Consider the following 16,049-nt stretch of genomic DNA (forward strand, 5'->3'; position numbering starts at 1 on the left):
GGGCTGGTATTCTCATTAGGCCAACCAGGCAGCCGTCTCAGATGCAGACCTCACAGGAGCTGACCTTGGAGGAGCTCAGCTTTATACAGCTTAGTTTTTGTTATACAGCATCTTACAAATTTCTGATATTTTAGGCTTTGGCTAATTAAGCAATCTATGGCAGGGATTCTCAAAGGGTGTGGCAGGAGAGGATGGCAAGATTCAATCAAGGGCAATCATAAAATATCTAAACATTCAGTGTAGGATCAAAATGAGAGCAAGAGCATCAAATGTTTGGGAGCCACTGATCCTTTTAAACTGGGGGGGGGGGGGGTTGATGAGTAGTTTTTTGGCTGTTGTTCCTTACTACGGTATTTTTGTGTTTTTATATTGAAAACTGCCCCATGATCCTCAGGAAGATATAGAAATGTAATATAGAATAATAATAACCAGGAAGGCCAACTTGAATAAAATATTCGGGTGGGTGGGAGGTAAGCCCCGCCCACCTAATCGATCACACGAGGCGGTGCACACACATCATTTGAATGGCAATGCCCATCAACTTTGGAGAGTCCGGCCCCCTCAAATATTTTATTGGGGGCGGGGGGCGGGCTGAAGGGATCTCGGCCCCGAGGCGTTGACTCCTATAACAAAAACAACTTTGCTTTCATAGCCTGAAGAATTTCATCATTCCCACATGACATCTGTTTCTGAGAACTCAGAAGTCAGCCAAAAAACAACACCCCCACCCCGCCCCCGCTTGTGGTTGTGCGCCGCCAGTAAGCCCTTGTCCGCGTCGCCTGGCGCGCAAGACAGCTTTCCCCGGCGCCCGGGCGCGCAGCTTCGTCGGCCTCGGCGGGGCGAGAAGCCCCTTTCTGGAGGAGGAGTCCGCGGGCCCGGCCCGGCCGGGGAGGAGGAGGAAGGGGCGCGGCGGCCGAGAGGGAGGCGCCGGCAGCTCTCCGGGCAGCTTCTGGGCACGGCGGGCGCCCCGAGATGCCCTTCTCCGGGGCCGGGATGGAGGCTCCGCCGCGCATCCCTGGCAGCTGAGCGGGCGCCGCGCATCGCCCACCTACCTGCTGCTCCAGGTGAGCTGGCAGCGGGAGTGGGGGGGGGGGCTGTCCAGAATGCCCTCCAAGCATGTGCAGAGTGCCGTTTGTCCTCCCGCACCCGCAGTCAAGCGCAGCCCAACGCTCGGGCGCAGCCGAGGGTTCCCCCACTCACCTTTTTAAAAAGCCCCCCCCCCAGGTCCGTTTGCATCCCGGCCCGAGGCCAGGTGAGGAGAGGGCTCCGGCGGCGGGATCCCACCCCGCAACCCCGCCGGATGATGCCCGTCTCTCTTCCCTGGCGGCCCCTTGGCGCTCCGCCGCAGGTGCCCAGATGCCCGGAGAGGAGCGGCTGGAGGGCGCGGAGGACTTTGCGCAGAGCCCCGCCAGGGTCTGCAACGCCGCTGCGAGGAATCCTCAGCGAAGGGCGCTTGCTGCGTTTTCTTCGGTCCTCTCTGCCCGCGCCCGGGCTTGTCTTTGCGCACCTGCGTGTCCTGTTTGCGTTGCCGCTCTCTTTCAGCTGTGTTGCGCGGTGCCTGAAGGTGGATTTTCCTTAGCGGCGAATCTGGCGCTCACCGTCCTCCACAGTCAAGGAGGAAGGCGAGATGGGCAGCCCTTTATTGCTCAGAGACCTGGTCCTTGGGGGGACGATGGAAGCCCTTTCGTGCCCAGCTGGCCCCTCCTCATCTACCCCCTGCAATTAATTGCAGGAGATCCCACTCGAGATTACTTAAGTTGGATCACATTAACTTGTTGACCGGTCTGTTGGTGCTCACAGCGGGGCGGGGGGGGGGGTCTCTCCATAATCTTTCAACACAGCCCCATTGAATTGTAAACTGCTCCCTTTATTTTGAATATGGAATATTGTTGTTTCTTTAATAACTGCCAAGAGTGCAATTTTGTGTGTGTGTGTGTGCTTTGATGAGGGAGATGAAGGGAGGTTCCCTTGCAGTTTTCTTCCTGGATTATCTAATTGCCCATCAAATGCTACACACAGAAGACCCAGGAATCTTGAGGAGGCCTAGATTCTTGTTTGTATGCAAGAATCAAGCGCTGGTTGGAAAAGGAACAGGTCAGTTTCCCCGCTTCAAAACTCTCAGCCAAAGGTGCTCGATGAGCTGTGTTGGCAGCCTAACTTGTCTCTGGGCGCAGATTTTCAAACCCCTGGATGGCTTGGGCCTGTTGCCCTGTTATTGCTTGCACAGAGGAAGTCCGGGCTCCAACCTTCAAAGGTTTATAATGTCATTGGTTAGGTGTGGCAAGTCTTCAAAAGGAGCGCTTTGGAGGGAGCTGGAGAAAAGGAAAGCAATGTGGTTATAAAAGCATCTCATGTGTACAAGTTGCAGAATCAACAGTGGTAGAATTTACACAAGAGCCTTTACAGTTTATTAATTAGGATTAGTGTGCCCCTCCTAGTAAGGGTAAAAGGAAGGAATGTTAACTTCTTCACTTCTCCATAAACAGTATAAGAAGCCACATATTTGGCTGAAAAACTATGCAGAGGAATCGCCTCCTCATGTTTTTAAGTTATTTTTGGTACTTAGAATAGTACTTTTGTTTTTCTTGAGTCAATTTTGCAAGTGGGTAAGGAATGTTTTATAATGACTTTTGTTGATAGACTTTTTATATGCTGTTACAGCCTTTCAGCAAATATTTCCTCTGTTTATTTGCGGATTTAAAGTTCTTTCCAGCTTTTGTGTAAATATGAATACACTGGACAACTTATCTTTTTACTGTTGTTTTTTTCTGAATGCATAATGCTTTTATATATTCTTTGTTGTGGATCGATCATCTTATGGAGCTCCTTTTTCTTACACACTTTCCAACTTAGTCTCCTGCTAAGCCCTAACCACAATTTCAGGCATAGTGCAAAAATTAGGAATGAACTAACTACCGGTAATAAATTTTTCCAGCTACAGTCACTGACAAGTTCATTCAGCCTCATTTCTCCATTAAGATGATTTTTTAAATAAAAAAACTGCATTAAAATGTAATCTAAATTTGTATTTCTGGAAATACCCACCACTAGATATATTTTCTCTCATAATACTAATCTTCAAATACATTTTGATACATATTTTGAGCAGAGAACTGTGCCACCATAATTGGAGAACTGCAAGCTGCATTCTGATCCACACATTATTCCAGGAGGTTTAAGTCAGGTCAGCTAATACTGGAAATAAAGTCCTATTGTATAGGTTATTCCCCTGAAGAACAGTGCATCGCTCAGTTCTCCACTGGAGCTTGCAGAGGTCATAGAATTGAACTTAGCCTGTGCCAGCTTCTAACAGTGTTCGCTCATATACAGCATTTCTGTGAATTCAGGCTTGATTGGCTTTCTGCGTGCCATGCAATCACAGTTATCACTGGAGTGTTTGCAGTGGATTCTGCTATATGCAGCTTTGCATGAGAATGCATGCATTCAAGGCCCAGGGGTCAGCAACCTTTTTCAGCCATCCCTCAGACCTTGTGGTGGGCCGGACTTTATTTTGGGGAAAAGAAAAAAAATAAAAAGAACGAATTCCTATGCCCCACAAACAACCCAATAAAAGGACACATTCTACTCATGTAAAAACATGCTGATTCCGGGACCATCCGTGGGGTGGATTGAGAAGGCGATTGGGCCGCATTCGGCCCCCGGGCCTTAGGTTGCCTACCCCTGGTTCAAGCCCATCAAACAAATGAATCGTTCCAAGTTGCAAGAGGTGCTGCCAAAGCCTTATGAGGAACAGTTGAGGGAGACAGGTATGTTTAGCCTGCAGAATAAGAGACTGAGAGGAGATATGAGAGGCATCTTCAAATATCTCAAGGGCTGTCACATGGAGCAAACTTGCTTTCTCCTTCTCTGAAGGCTTGCACCTGAACCAGTGGCTTCAAATTACAAGAAAAGGGATTCTGACTAAGCATTAGGAAGAACTTTATTACAGTAAGAGCTGCTTGGCAGTGAACAGACTCCCAGGAGAGGTGGTGGACTCTGATTCCTTGGAGGTTTTTAAGCAGAGGTTGAATGGCCACCTGTCATGGATGCTTTAGGTGAGATTCCTGCATTGCAGAGGGTTGGACTAGATGATCCTCAGGGTCCATTCCAACACGGCGATTGTGATTTTATGTTGTGAACCACCCTGAGACCTACGTTTATAGGGAGGTAAACAATTTTTTAAATAAATGATAAATAAATAAATAATACAATACTGTGATTTTGTGATCATAACTGCTGTATTTTGCCCCTGCTTCTTTGCTGTGTCCTACTAGGAGTCCTTGAGGGATGCGGGTGTGCTGTGGTCTAAACCACAAAGCCTAGGGCTTGCCGATCAGAAGGTCGGTGGTTCGAATCCCCGTGACAGGGTGAGCTCCCGTTGTTCGGTCCCAGCTCCTGCCAACCTAGCACTTCAAAAGCACTTCAAAGTGCAAGTAGATAAATAGATACCGCTCCAGTGGGAAGGTAAACGGCGTTTCCGTGCGCTGCTCTGGTTCGGCTGAAGCAGCTTAGTCATGCTGGCCACATGACCCGGAAGCTGTACGCCGGCTCCCTCGGCCAGTAAAGCGAGATGAGTGCCGCAACCCCAGAGTCGGCCACGACTGGACCTAATGGTCAGGGGTCCCTTTACCTTTACTGTACTAGGAGTCCTTATCTGCTACTATTTTGTGATTTTAGGCATCTGTACTATTCCTATGTTTTGTAGCGGCCATTGCATCACACACAAATAAAATCAATCTTACCACCATAGAAAACGTTTTAAAATAATTAAAAAGTTGGGGAAAATAATTTGCCAGTGTACTGTACCTAACCTTTTTCTAAACTAGAACTCCTTCAGATATTTTGGGGGGAGTAGACCCCCCCTCCCCCAAATGCTAAGCACAGCAAAACAAACATAGCTACACTGATACTTCTGGAAACACGTCTAAAAGTAAAAACAGTGGACTGTTGAACCATAGAAATGCCGAATTCTGTACTCCTTAGGGACACATGAGCATCACTTTGTAGATGGGAGTATATGAGCTCAGTATCTTGTTTTAGTACTGCAGTCAGCCAGATGTAATTGAGAATTGGTTTCCCAATGCCAGATGTATTATGCAAAAGACACCTTACAGAATGCTAGCCAGACCCATCTGATAGATGCTCTCCTTTCTGTTTAAACTGACTTAACAAGTTTTAAAAGCTCTTGCAGCTGTGAAGATGAGCTTGAAAGTGTGTGGTCCATGCTTGGTGGCATTGTAGAAGCTGTGTGGAAGGACCTTGGGGGGGTGATTGGGGGGGGGGGAACTGGGCGCTTCCCAGCACTATCCGGAGTATTCTGGCTATAGCAACACCCATTTTATCCTCACATTCTTTAATACATGACCAGCTAGTTGCGCCTCCCCCAATCTCTTTCATTTGCATCGGCTAAGTTACTCAGACAAGTTGCACACAAATGCTGTTATTTGGGAGTAGCCAAAATAATTCAGCTCTCCGAAGGATAGAGGGTAAGCTGAGGCTGAAATAGATGCCCTGCGAAATGAATATAGCTGTTCAGCAAACGGCTTCGCCCACGCAGAAATGAGAGAATAGAAGCTTTGTGGAAGTGAAACAGTGAGGGCTGCTGACCTTGGGCTTTTCAGTCTGTAATGTTAATTGCTTTCTGCTTTGTTCATCATCACCACATGACTGCTGAAAACTGGCAAGTTGTTTTTGTTTGCTAATGTCCTGGAATTTTCTCAAATGAAGGATTCAATGAGCGCTGTTGATTTTTAAATATTTTTTTAGCTTGTTTTCCAACTCTTAAGTGTTCAGATATTTTCTGAGAAATCTTGACTCTTAATTTAACTCTTCTAACACCAATGTTTTCATCAGGACACCACAGATGCACCGTACTTGTTTTGTTCTACATATCCAAGCAGCATGAGATGGTTATCTGTGGTCATGGGAAACTTGTAGAACAGATTTTCTTAGTGTAATTGTGATAAAGAAAATGTGTCCTTTGCACCTGCTAATAATGAACTGGGGGAGGGGGGAGTTGCGGGGTTCCTAATAACACTTTTAGCATCAGTTTGGACCATAGTACTTAATGGAAACTGTGTGGAAGATGCTGGCATTACAAAGCGAGAAAACAAGTGGACAGAACAAAAAACCAATGAAAGCCCTCACAGGGTTAGCCGTCATCATCCAGACCTTTAGATTTTGTGTTGGGAGGGGTGAAGTTGAGTATGGCTGCTCTTTCTATTTCAGGGAAAGATGAAACAGTGAGTTCTGAATTAATTTAAACTTCAACAATAGTTGTTTTGAAAAGGAGCTCTGGTTGAGGTGGATGTGAAAATTAGGCTCCCTTTCACTGGAACTTTGTTTTCAACAGTGGAGGTGTGGGAATTTGGTAACATCTGTGAAGTGGGTGGAGAAAATAATTTGACTTTCACAGGAGGGAAGAGTTAGCAAATTATTACGTGCTCAGAGGACCTTTTTCTCTTCCCCTTTCCTCCTCCTCCTTTAAAAAAAGAACCCATAATTTGCTGCTTGAAGCAGCTAGGAACTGTGACTTCTGCTACACACTTTCAGAACAGAGCAAGAAATCACCATGCGCATTGCACTGAGGGGGAGTGGGGAGATGGCTGCCTTGGCTATTGTAATTGTAAGCTAACTATCCGCCCTCTTGGAAGTCCATCTTCCTCACGGGATTGTCCATCTCATGCTCCTGCTCTTCAGGAGGGTTTCTGCACAGGCAACAACCTTTGCAATTTAGCTGGACTGATACTTATGACCTGGGCTTAGTAAGATGTCAGCGTGAAGTAGCTGGAGGTGCAATATAAAAGCAAGGAACAATAGGCTGCCAGCTTTTCTTGTTTAGTCGTTTAGTCATGTCCGCCTCTTCGTGACCCCATGGACCAGAGCACGCCAGGCACTCCTGTCTTCCACTGCCTCCCGCAGCCTGGTCAAACTCATGCTGGTAGCTTCGAGAACACTGTCCCACCATCTCGTCCTCTGTCATTCCCTTCTCCTTGTGCCCTCCATCTTTCCCAACATCAGGGTCTTTTCCAGGGAGTCTTCTCTTCTCATGAGGTGGCCAAAGTATTGGAGCCTCAGCTTCAGGATCTGTCCTTCCAGTGAGCACTCAGGGCTGATTTCCTTCAGAATGGAGAGGTTTGATCTTCTTGCAGTCCATGGGACTCTCAAGAGTCTCCTGCAGCACCAGAATTCAAAAGCATCAATTCTTCGGCCACCAGCCTTCTTTATGGTCCAGCTAAGAATGCCAAACAATGAGGCATGCTGAGAGGATCTTGCCTTCAAAACTGAGGAGCACAATGATCTTTAATAGTTGCTTATCTCCCCACTGGGGTGTTAGGGGAGGGGTAGTACCTCTGGTGGGGGACATGGCCTGCTCCTTCTGGAGTGGCTTGTCCTCCTTTGGTCCACACCCTGTGCTCAGCTCTCACCTCAGGCTCCTCGAAGCTGTCAGCATGCGACAGCAGCCACACCTCCAAAAATGGCTTCTACTGTCCGGCTAAACCAGGTGAGGGAGCTGATGGGTCTCAAACCCTCTGTGGGCTCCAGATGATTGAGTGGACAAGACCAAGAGTGGGTCCAATGGTCAAGAAGGTGGTTTCTGCACATTCTGTGGAGGGACATGAGGTCAGATGGGCCTCCTCGATGAGCTACCTTCCCTGGTTGCTGAGCCCCATCAGTTTCTTTCTGACAGGCATCACGGTAAGAATGCATACATTTTAAGTCCGTTGGTTCCTTAGTTTGGAAGATCTGTGAATGGGAGCGGGAGTCAACGAATACATTCCATCAGCGGAAGCCCTGTGGAAGTGCTTCTGCAGGAAGGCTTTCTGCCCCCAAAATTGCCTCAGGGAAGTTGAGGGAGCTGCCAGAACTGTACATGGAGGATCATTCCCTCTGAGAAGCTGAAACGCTTGCCCAGATGCGACCATCGCCTTAGCTTAACGTTGAATTCCTCCTAGGATGTGTGGTTGTTTTCTTAAAACAAGATTAATAGCAGCTTTGCACAAGGGAGGAAGGAGACCATACACAGAAGACTTGAGTTCCATCCCCCTTGCTCCTTCCTTCTGTCCATACTTCTTAGATGTTGTGTAACGCAAAGTGACATACACAGAGACTATGAAATATCTGTCTCTGCTTATTTCCAGTTTCTGCTCTTGCTAATGGCTTCGCTTTCTCTTTTCGCTTCAGGGATCCACAGGACCTCGCCACACACTTCGGCACGATGACAGCCATCCTGGAACGGATTAGCACCTTGTCCGTCAGTGGACAGCAACTCCGCCGACTCCCAAAGCTCTTAGAAGAAGGCTTCCCCAAGATGCCTGGCACCGTCAAAGAATCGGATGTCCCTCAGCTCTTCCGGGAGCCATACATCCAAGCTGGGTATCGCCCCACGGGGCAGCATTGGCGCTACTACTTCTTCAGCCTCTTCCAGAAGCACAACGAGGTGGTGAACGTCTGGACCCACCTGCTGGCCGCTTTGGCTGTGCTGCTGAGGTTTAATGTTTTTGCGGAAGCAGAGGAGTTGACTTTGGAAGTCCAGTCCCTGCCCCTCTTCCTCTTCGTCCTCTCCTCCGTCACGTATCTCACTTGCAGCCTCTTGGCTCATCTCTTGCAGTCCAAGTCCGAGATGTTCCACTACACCTTCTACTTTGTGGACTACGTTGGGGTCAGCGTGTACCAGTACGGAAGCGCCCTGGCCCATTTCTATTACAGCTCTGATCAAGCCTGGTACGACAAGTTCTGGATCTTCTTCCTGCCGGCGGCTGCCTTTTGTGGGTGGCTGTCCTGCGCCGGCTGCTGCTACGCCAAGTACCGCTACCGACGCCCTTACCCCGTCATGAGGAAGGTGTGCCAGGTGATCCCAGCAGGGCTGGCCTTCATCTTGGACATCAGCCCCGTGGCGCACCGTGTGGTCATGTGCCACCTTGAAGGTTGCGAGGAGACGGCTGCCTGGTACCACACCTTCCAGATACTTTTCTTCCTTGTCAGTGCTTATTTCTTCTCCTGCCCGGTTCCCGAGAAGTACTTCCCAGGTTCCTGTGACATTGTTGGCCATGCCCACCAGATCTTCCATGCCTTCCTGGCCATCTGCACACTCTCCCAGCAGGAAGCCATCTTCCTGGATTACAAGAACAGGCAAGACATCTTCCGCAGGCGGCATGGACCCCTCTCCGTCATTCTGTCCTGCGGCTCCTTCTTTGGCTTAGTGGCTTGCAGTGCTGTCACCGCACACCTCCTGCAGCGCAGGATCAGGGTGGAGCTGGCCATCAAGGAATCCTGAGGGATCGCCGTGGGGACAGGGCTCGGGCCCGGCCTGCTTGAAGGAAACCAGCAAAGATGAGCTGCATACTGTATATAAGTAAATTAACAAAGGGAGTTGCCTCTATAAATTATAAACAAGGAATTGCGTGCAGTCTGGAACTACCATAAAAAAGCTGCCTTATGTCCTAAACATTTTACTTTTTTTACTGCAGTGTAACAGTTGCTGGCCAAAGAAGCTTTTTAGGCAGATGTTTCTAAGTTGTCCTGCTCTGAGTTACCTGCTGAAATTTGTATGCATGTCAAAGAGAAGTGGGAACGGATAAATAATATAAAAGGGAAGTACTACGGAATTGCTCATTTACAAAGGCACAATTCTAACTGAAATACTAAATCTGTGTCTGTCACAATGGATGTCAGGGTTCACGTACCTGAAAACCAAAAGTAGGAGTGTTTGTGTGTGTGTGTGTGTGTGGAGGGAATCACTGCATATAGCAAAATAGCATGTCAGGGAGAAGACCAGACCAGACCTCATCTGCTTACCATGCTACTACAGGAGTTTTGTTTTTGTTATGGGAGGCATCTAATAGTTTGAATCGCTACCTGCAACTGGAGACAGCGCATCATAAATACAGGTTTATGAACTCAGGAGAACTGGGTTGTAGATCCAGGTATATGGTGAACATTGACAGGGTTCAGGGACATAACCCAGTTTGGTCTGTTCCATTTTAGTTACCTGTGGCCTTGAGGCTTGAACTTCCTCCTGAGTTGTAAATTTCAGGAATAAATATTTTACATGTCAGAGATAGTGCAGACAGGAGTAATGTTTGGTCTCGGTGATCTGTTTACCACTCTGATTTAGGTATTTGTGAATTCACAGCTCTTTTGTGGGAGAGAGAGAGAGAGCCATCTTTTCTTCTAGTAAGATGCCCTGTACTAGTGTGTCCAAATTCCATTTTTCTTCTGTGTGTTCCTGTTCGTTTAATCATAGCAAACGATTCCCCCATAGCAAAAGAGAAACCTTCCTCTAGGTGTGTATCCTCCCCCCCCCCACACCTCTGTCCCTCACCTCACCTCCTGAGTGGGTGAAGGGGAAGTAAGGTGCAATGTGGCAATGTAGCCATACATGCAATTTTATCTTGCTCATATAATCTGTTGGCTCTCACATTTTTTCTTCCGCTGTTGAGATGTTTCAGATAGTGCAGCCGGCTTCTCTCTGCAACTCGCTTGAAGGATCTTGGGATGTGGAAAATAGGAGGGGAGAACATTTCAGCAGAACAGATACGGGAGAAAGGGAGGGGTGGGAGTCCATTTTGATGGGGTTCAGCTGGCTGTGAAGACTGGTTTTGACAGGAGCCCTATGGCCATAAAATTGCCTTCTTCTCCATCACTCTCCTGGATCCTCTGATTATGCTCTGATTGTGAAGGTCTGTAGCTGCCATCTCTCTAGAAAATACAAGATCTACTTGTATCTCCCAAAGGCTGTTATTTTTGTGTAGCCTAGTTCCTCCTTAGCCCGTTTCTGTGGCCTCCACTGCACACTCCTGCTCAAATCAGCTGTCTGGGTAATGTGGTGAGACTTTTCTTTTCCCTTCTTTACACATAGCCAGAGAGGGGCTGGCGATGTCTTCATCTGATGGACGTTGCCTGTTTGGCTTCCCCTCACCTGCAACCTCTCCCCACAACTCCAAAGAAGCTGTCTTTGGTTTGTGCAGTGGCTGTCTCAAATGTACACACCTCCGCTTAACCACAAAATTAACGTGACTTACGTTTTGAAATCAGATGGAAATTGGTTTGTGGAAAACTACAAGATAGATATGGATTGTAGCTAATGTCATGCATAGCTTCAAACACCAGCCATGGGAATGAACTGGAACCAGAGTAAATGTCATGTGTACACAGGCAGCCTAAGATAGTGGAGCTTCAAACGCCCCATTCACTTTCAGCTGTTCCTGCTATCCTTCTACTCTGCATGGGGTGAGCTCTGGGACCTGTGTGTCTTTTGAGAATGAGATACAGTTGTACCTTGGAAGTCGAATGGAATCCGTTCTGAAAGTCCGTTCGACTTCCAAAACATTCGAAAACCAAAGTACGGCTTCTGATTGGCTGCAGGAAGCTCCTGCAGCCAGTCGGAAGCCTCTTCAGACGTTTGAGTTCCAAAATTACGTTCGCATACTGGAAAAATCACTTCCGGGTTTGTGACATTTGGGAGCCAAAACGTCCAATACCAAGGTGTTCGGGATCCAAGGTAATGGTATTGAATTACTACCCCAGTCTTGCCCACCTTGAAAGGACACACAGATTTACCCTAATCATTGAAGGAAGGCCAGTTTCGCTGGATTTACAGATGCACCAGAATGAGACAGTAAAGTCCTGAGATGGTAAGAGTAGATCGTATCACTTTAGACTGCATTACGTATATATATATAATTTTTAAATGCACACACGTACTACCTAGAATGATGTAGCCGTCTTGCAGTGCTAGTTTAATAATTTGCACTGGTGTTTATTTTTTTAATATAATTCCTATCTGCAAAGTAGTGCATACCTTACATTCTGCTACCTAATTCTTCTCCATAAAACACATCTTGAACCAGATTACGAATGCACTGCAGGTGTCAACATCTTCTTAAATGAAGCAAGGCTGGATTGACTGATGGGTTTTGGTTTCACTGATAGTTTAGGGACCATGGTCTTCCATCTTCTCCTCTGTTCCTTCCCATAACCTCCCTCCCTGGCTCCAGCTTCACAGTGTATTTTAGGGACAGCTCCTTTGGAAGACGGGTTTACCCGTAATGGCCTGGCTTCTCCTTTTGGAAAACGGCAGCTAATTGTATCCCAGCTTATCTTGGAGAAACAGGAACATGCAGAAATTCAGCACTAGTACCCTTCATGAAAATTTAAAACAACGATAGAGAAAGAAACACTCAGGGATTGGTAATGAGATATGGAGCCATTCTTTCGTTAGAGCAATTTGAACGCATGCTGAGCTTGACTGTGAACAAATATAACGGGAACCCAGCGAGTCTTGGGCCTAGGCAGGATGGAGCTGTGTTCAAAGCTCGGTTTCCATGGGACCAGGTTTCTTTGTTGGTAGGGAATCAGCATGAAATATTAATTTCTCCTTTGGCTTGAAGGGTAGATTTTTGCATAAAATTGACTCCTGTACTGCTTGCTCTGCAGCAGTCAATGAGGCGTATCATTCAAACTCGGGTCACTGAGTGTAGGCGCACTTTCTACCTTTGAAGCTGACGTTCTTGCTTTGTGTGCGACTCAGAATCACACGTGTAAAGTCAAACCCCCAGTTTCCAGCAAAATGTAATTTTAAACTGAGACAACTGATAGGCTTCGCTGATAGGCATCATCTTATCTTCTAGCATGTCGCTGTACTTAAACGGTGTTAAACAGAACATGTGTATGTTCTGTATGTAATGCAATGTAAAACTCAGTAATAACAGTAAAAACTCAGTAATAACAGAAAATAATTTTCCAAGCCACTTTTGAGCCTGAACAGTGCATATCTGAAAGCCATTCTGTTGTGCCAGAATATGGCAGAACTGGGATAGATTCTGGACAGTAACAATTCGTTTTCAAATGCTTCCCCTTTGTAAAATCTAAACATCTCCCTTTGTACCGCAAACTAATACAGAATAAAGGAATGGGGTGTATTAAACCTTTGTCTCTGATGTGATGGTTTACTACATGTGATCTTTTTACACTGTTGAGCGTTCAAAGGGAGGACGACTCACCCCACTTTTGCAGGCCGAAGTAGTACAGTAGTACAAAGAGAATACATGAATTTGGTGAAAGTGAGTTTGGCTTATGTAGATTTTAAAAACAAAGCATTTAGTCTTAACGCTTCTGATTCGAGTGTACCTCTTGCTTGTTGTCACCAAAAGTTGTTAATACAGTACAAGATATTCAAATATGTGCTAAAAGTATTTGAAGGACCCTTATTAGCTTGAAGTTTAATGCAGCTGATTTCACTTTTAAATTACGGTACCACAAATCGAAAACTAACCACCCAGAAAAAGGAACTCATGAAATGTCATGTTGGATATCTTTAAAATCTAAGAAGGGAATTGATATGTTCATCATTCTGAACTGGTGGACTATATGAAAATTCTCAGTGATTTTAGACCACCACCTAGTGGTATAATAAACCAAGATTTTCTGATAGCTTTAAAACTTTGGACTTGAGATTTACACTTGAGGCTTGTCCCCACTTCTGCTTGTTCCATGTCTGGACAGAATGGATCCGAGCAGTTTCCCTTCTGGCCCTCTCCTTTCCTTTTTTTAGCTCTAAATCAGTGACCATCTGCAGAAAACCCAATTGCTGTTTGCTCCAATTGAGTGCTAAAGAGCAGTTTTCGTCAGAGGCAAGCAGCACGACAAAAGGAACTCTGAACAAGCCCTTGCAGAGCTACTTTATTTTAATTCAGTAGGAGGTTCCTTTATAAATAATAATTTGACCCAAGTTACTTTTCTGTTAGGGACGCGGGTGGCGCTGTGGGTAAAAGCCTCAGCGCCTAGGACTTGCTGATCGAAAGGTCGGTGGTTCAAATCCCCGCGGCGGGGTGCACTCCCGTCGCTCGGTCCCAGCGCCTGCCAACCTAGCAGTTCGAAAGCACCCCCGGGTGCAAGTAGATAAATAGGGACCGCTTACTAGCGGGAAGGTAAACGGCGTTCCGTGTGCTGCGCTGCCTCGCCAGATGCAGCTTTGTCACGCTGGCCACGTGACCCGGAAGTGTCTGCGGACAGCGCTGGCTCCCGGCCTATAGAGTGAGATGAGCGCACAACCCTAAAGTCTGGCAAGACCGGCCCGTACGGGCAGGGGTACCTTTACCTTTACCTTACTTTTCTATTATTATAAGTACTGTATGAAATACTAGTGCTGTCCATGTCCCCCTCTCTGGGACTTCAAAAGTCACTTTCATAGCTCCTCAAGTAGTCAGTGGTTGAATGTATACTTCATACTTGCTTGGCCTAAAACCTGGTATTAAAAGTGATGACCGAGTCCCATTTAATGTATTGAAAGGTTTGTGACTGGCATCAGTGGGCCTAGAGATAAGCATGTACGAACACTTCTGAATTACATTTAGTTTGAAAGAGCACTTTGAGGACCAATCAGGTGATTCCGAAAAGAACTTTGGTGCAATCGGTTATTCCCCAGATCCTCTTTAGCAACAATATCTTCCTCAGATACTTTCCATAATCAGTTGCTGCCACTTCTTCTCTACATTTTCAAGGAGACTTAGCTAGGACAGATGTGTTAATTCAAAGGTTTGTTGACCGGTAAAGTAAAACTGATTATCTTCTATAGAACAATCAGACAGAAACCTGCAACTTTTACTTTGCAGATGCCATTACGTCTAGATGATCAATAGCAATTGAAAAGGTAGGCCTATTTACAATAATACTTGCTCACCAAGAATTGGGGGATGAGAATGTCATCTGCAGCCTCATACATTGTTGTTCATGGGCTTGAGAAGGATATGAATGTAATAAATAAATTTCAGGTGTGGTGTTTAGGCAGAACAAGGGCTGAGTTATGTGAACTTATTGTTTCCAGTACACAATTAGAGGGGCACATTCTAGGTACTTCTGGTGTACTTATGCCTTTCAAGGGACGGTTTTTAATGATAATTTTAAAAAATACATTATAAATGAGGGAGGGGGGTTGTATTTTCTTTTTTCAACCAAGGGGTGTTAGTTTTGATACTGCACAAATGACTTCTCCTTGTTTATCTCCTGAAGTCTGTATTGTCCGGAACATTTGCACATTTATACTGTATTAACAAATGTTGAAGGGAATCAAGAATAAAAGTTGAGAAATTTAAAATAAGTATTCCAGTCAGCTGTGTATTTTGTCACTGAATCTGAAAGAAAAGAGAAGACTCTTAGAGGAACTTATGGGAGAAATTGTTCCATGGGGTGGTGGTTGGTGGGGAAGCAGCAAAGAACTCTGGCAAAACGGTGAGAATTGTCATGGAAGCAATTTCACTTTCCATGGAAAGTATAGAATAGAATCATAGAATCATAGAGTTGGAAGAGACCACAAGGGCCATGGAGTCCAACCCCCTGCCAAGCAGGAAACACCATCAGAGCACTCCTGACATATGGTTGTCAAGCCTCTGCTTGAAGACCTCCAAAGAAGGAGACTCCACCACGCTCCTTGGCAGCAAATTCCACTGTCGAACAGCTCTTACTGTCAGGAAGTTCTTCCTAATGTTTAGGTGGAATCTTCTTTCTTGTAGTTTGGAACCATTGCTCCGTGTCCGCTTCTCTGGAGCAGCAGAAAACAACCTTTCTCCCTCCTCTATGTGACATCCTTTTATATATTTGAACATGGCTATCATATCACCCCTTAACCTCCTCTTCTCCAGGCCAAACATGCCCAGCTCCCTTAGCCGTTCCTCATAAGGCATCGTTTCCAGGCCTTTGACCACTTTGGTTGCCCTCCTCTGGACACGTTCCAGTTTGTCAGTGTCCTTCTTGAACTGTGGTGCCCAGAACTGGACACAGTGAGGTCTGACCAGAGCAGAATACAGTGGCACTATTACTTCCCTTGATATAGATGCTATACTCCTATTGATGCAGCCCAGAATTGCATTGGTTTTTGACAAGTGTCAAAATTGTCAAAATTTTGTCAAAAAATTTGTCAGAAATTTTGTCAAAAGATTTGTCAAAAATTTTGTTAGAAATTTTGTGGAAAATTGTCAAAATTGACAAGTGTCTTGTCTCTTTTCCTTGCAAATTAGGGAGGGGTGGGGGCGTTTCACTAACAATGCCAT

At 46.1% G+C, this 16,049-nt stretch overlaps 1 protein-coding gene across 2 annotated transcripts; it reads left to right on the top strand.

Annotated features, from left to right (window-relative positions):
• The first annotated feature begins 775 nt into the window (after positions 1 to 775).
• Positions 776 to 11,372, top strand: PAQR8 (progestin and adipoQ receptor family member 8). Of its 2 annotated transcripts, none has more exons than XM_083730742.1 (2): positions 776 to 1,064; positions 8,195 to 11,372. In XM_083730742.1, the coding sequence occupies exon 2, from the start codon at positions 8,219 to 8,221 to the stop codon at positions 9,275 to 9,277; it is 1,059 nt and encodes a 352-aa protein (XP_083586868.1). In that variant the 5' UTR covers positions 776 to 1,064; positions 8,195 to 8,218; the 3' UTR covers positions 9,278 to 11,372. The 2 variants fall into 2 exon arrangements, with proteins under 2 accessions (XP_083586868.1, XP_083586867.1); XM_083730741.1 differs by having other exon boundaries at positions 927 to 1,064; positions 8,185 to 11,371.
• The last annotated feature ends 4,677 nt before the right edge of the window (positions 11,373 to 16,049 follow it).

The sequence above is a fragment of the Podarcis gaigeae genome (assembly GCF_964106915.1).
Source record: "Podarcis gaigeae genome assembly, chromosome: 3".
Classification (NCBI taxonomy): domain Eukaryota; kingdom Metazoa; phylum Chordata; class Lepidosauria; order Squamata; family Lacertidae; genus Podarcis; species Podarcis gaigeae.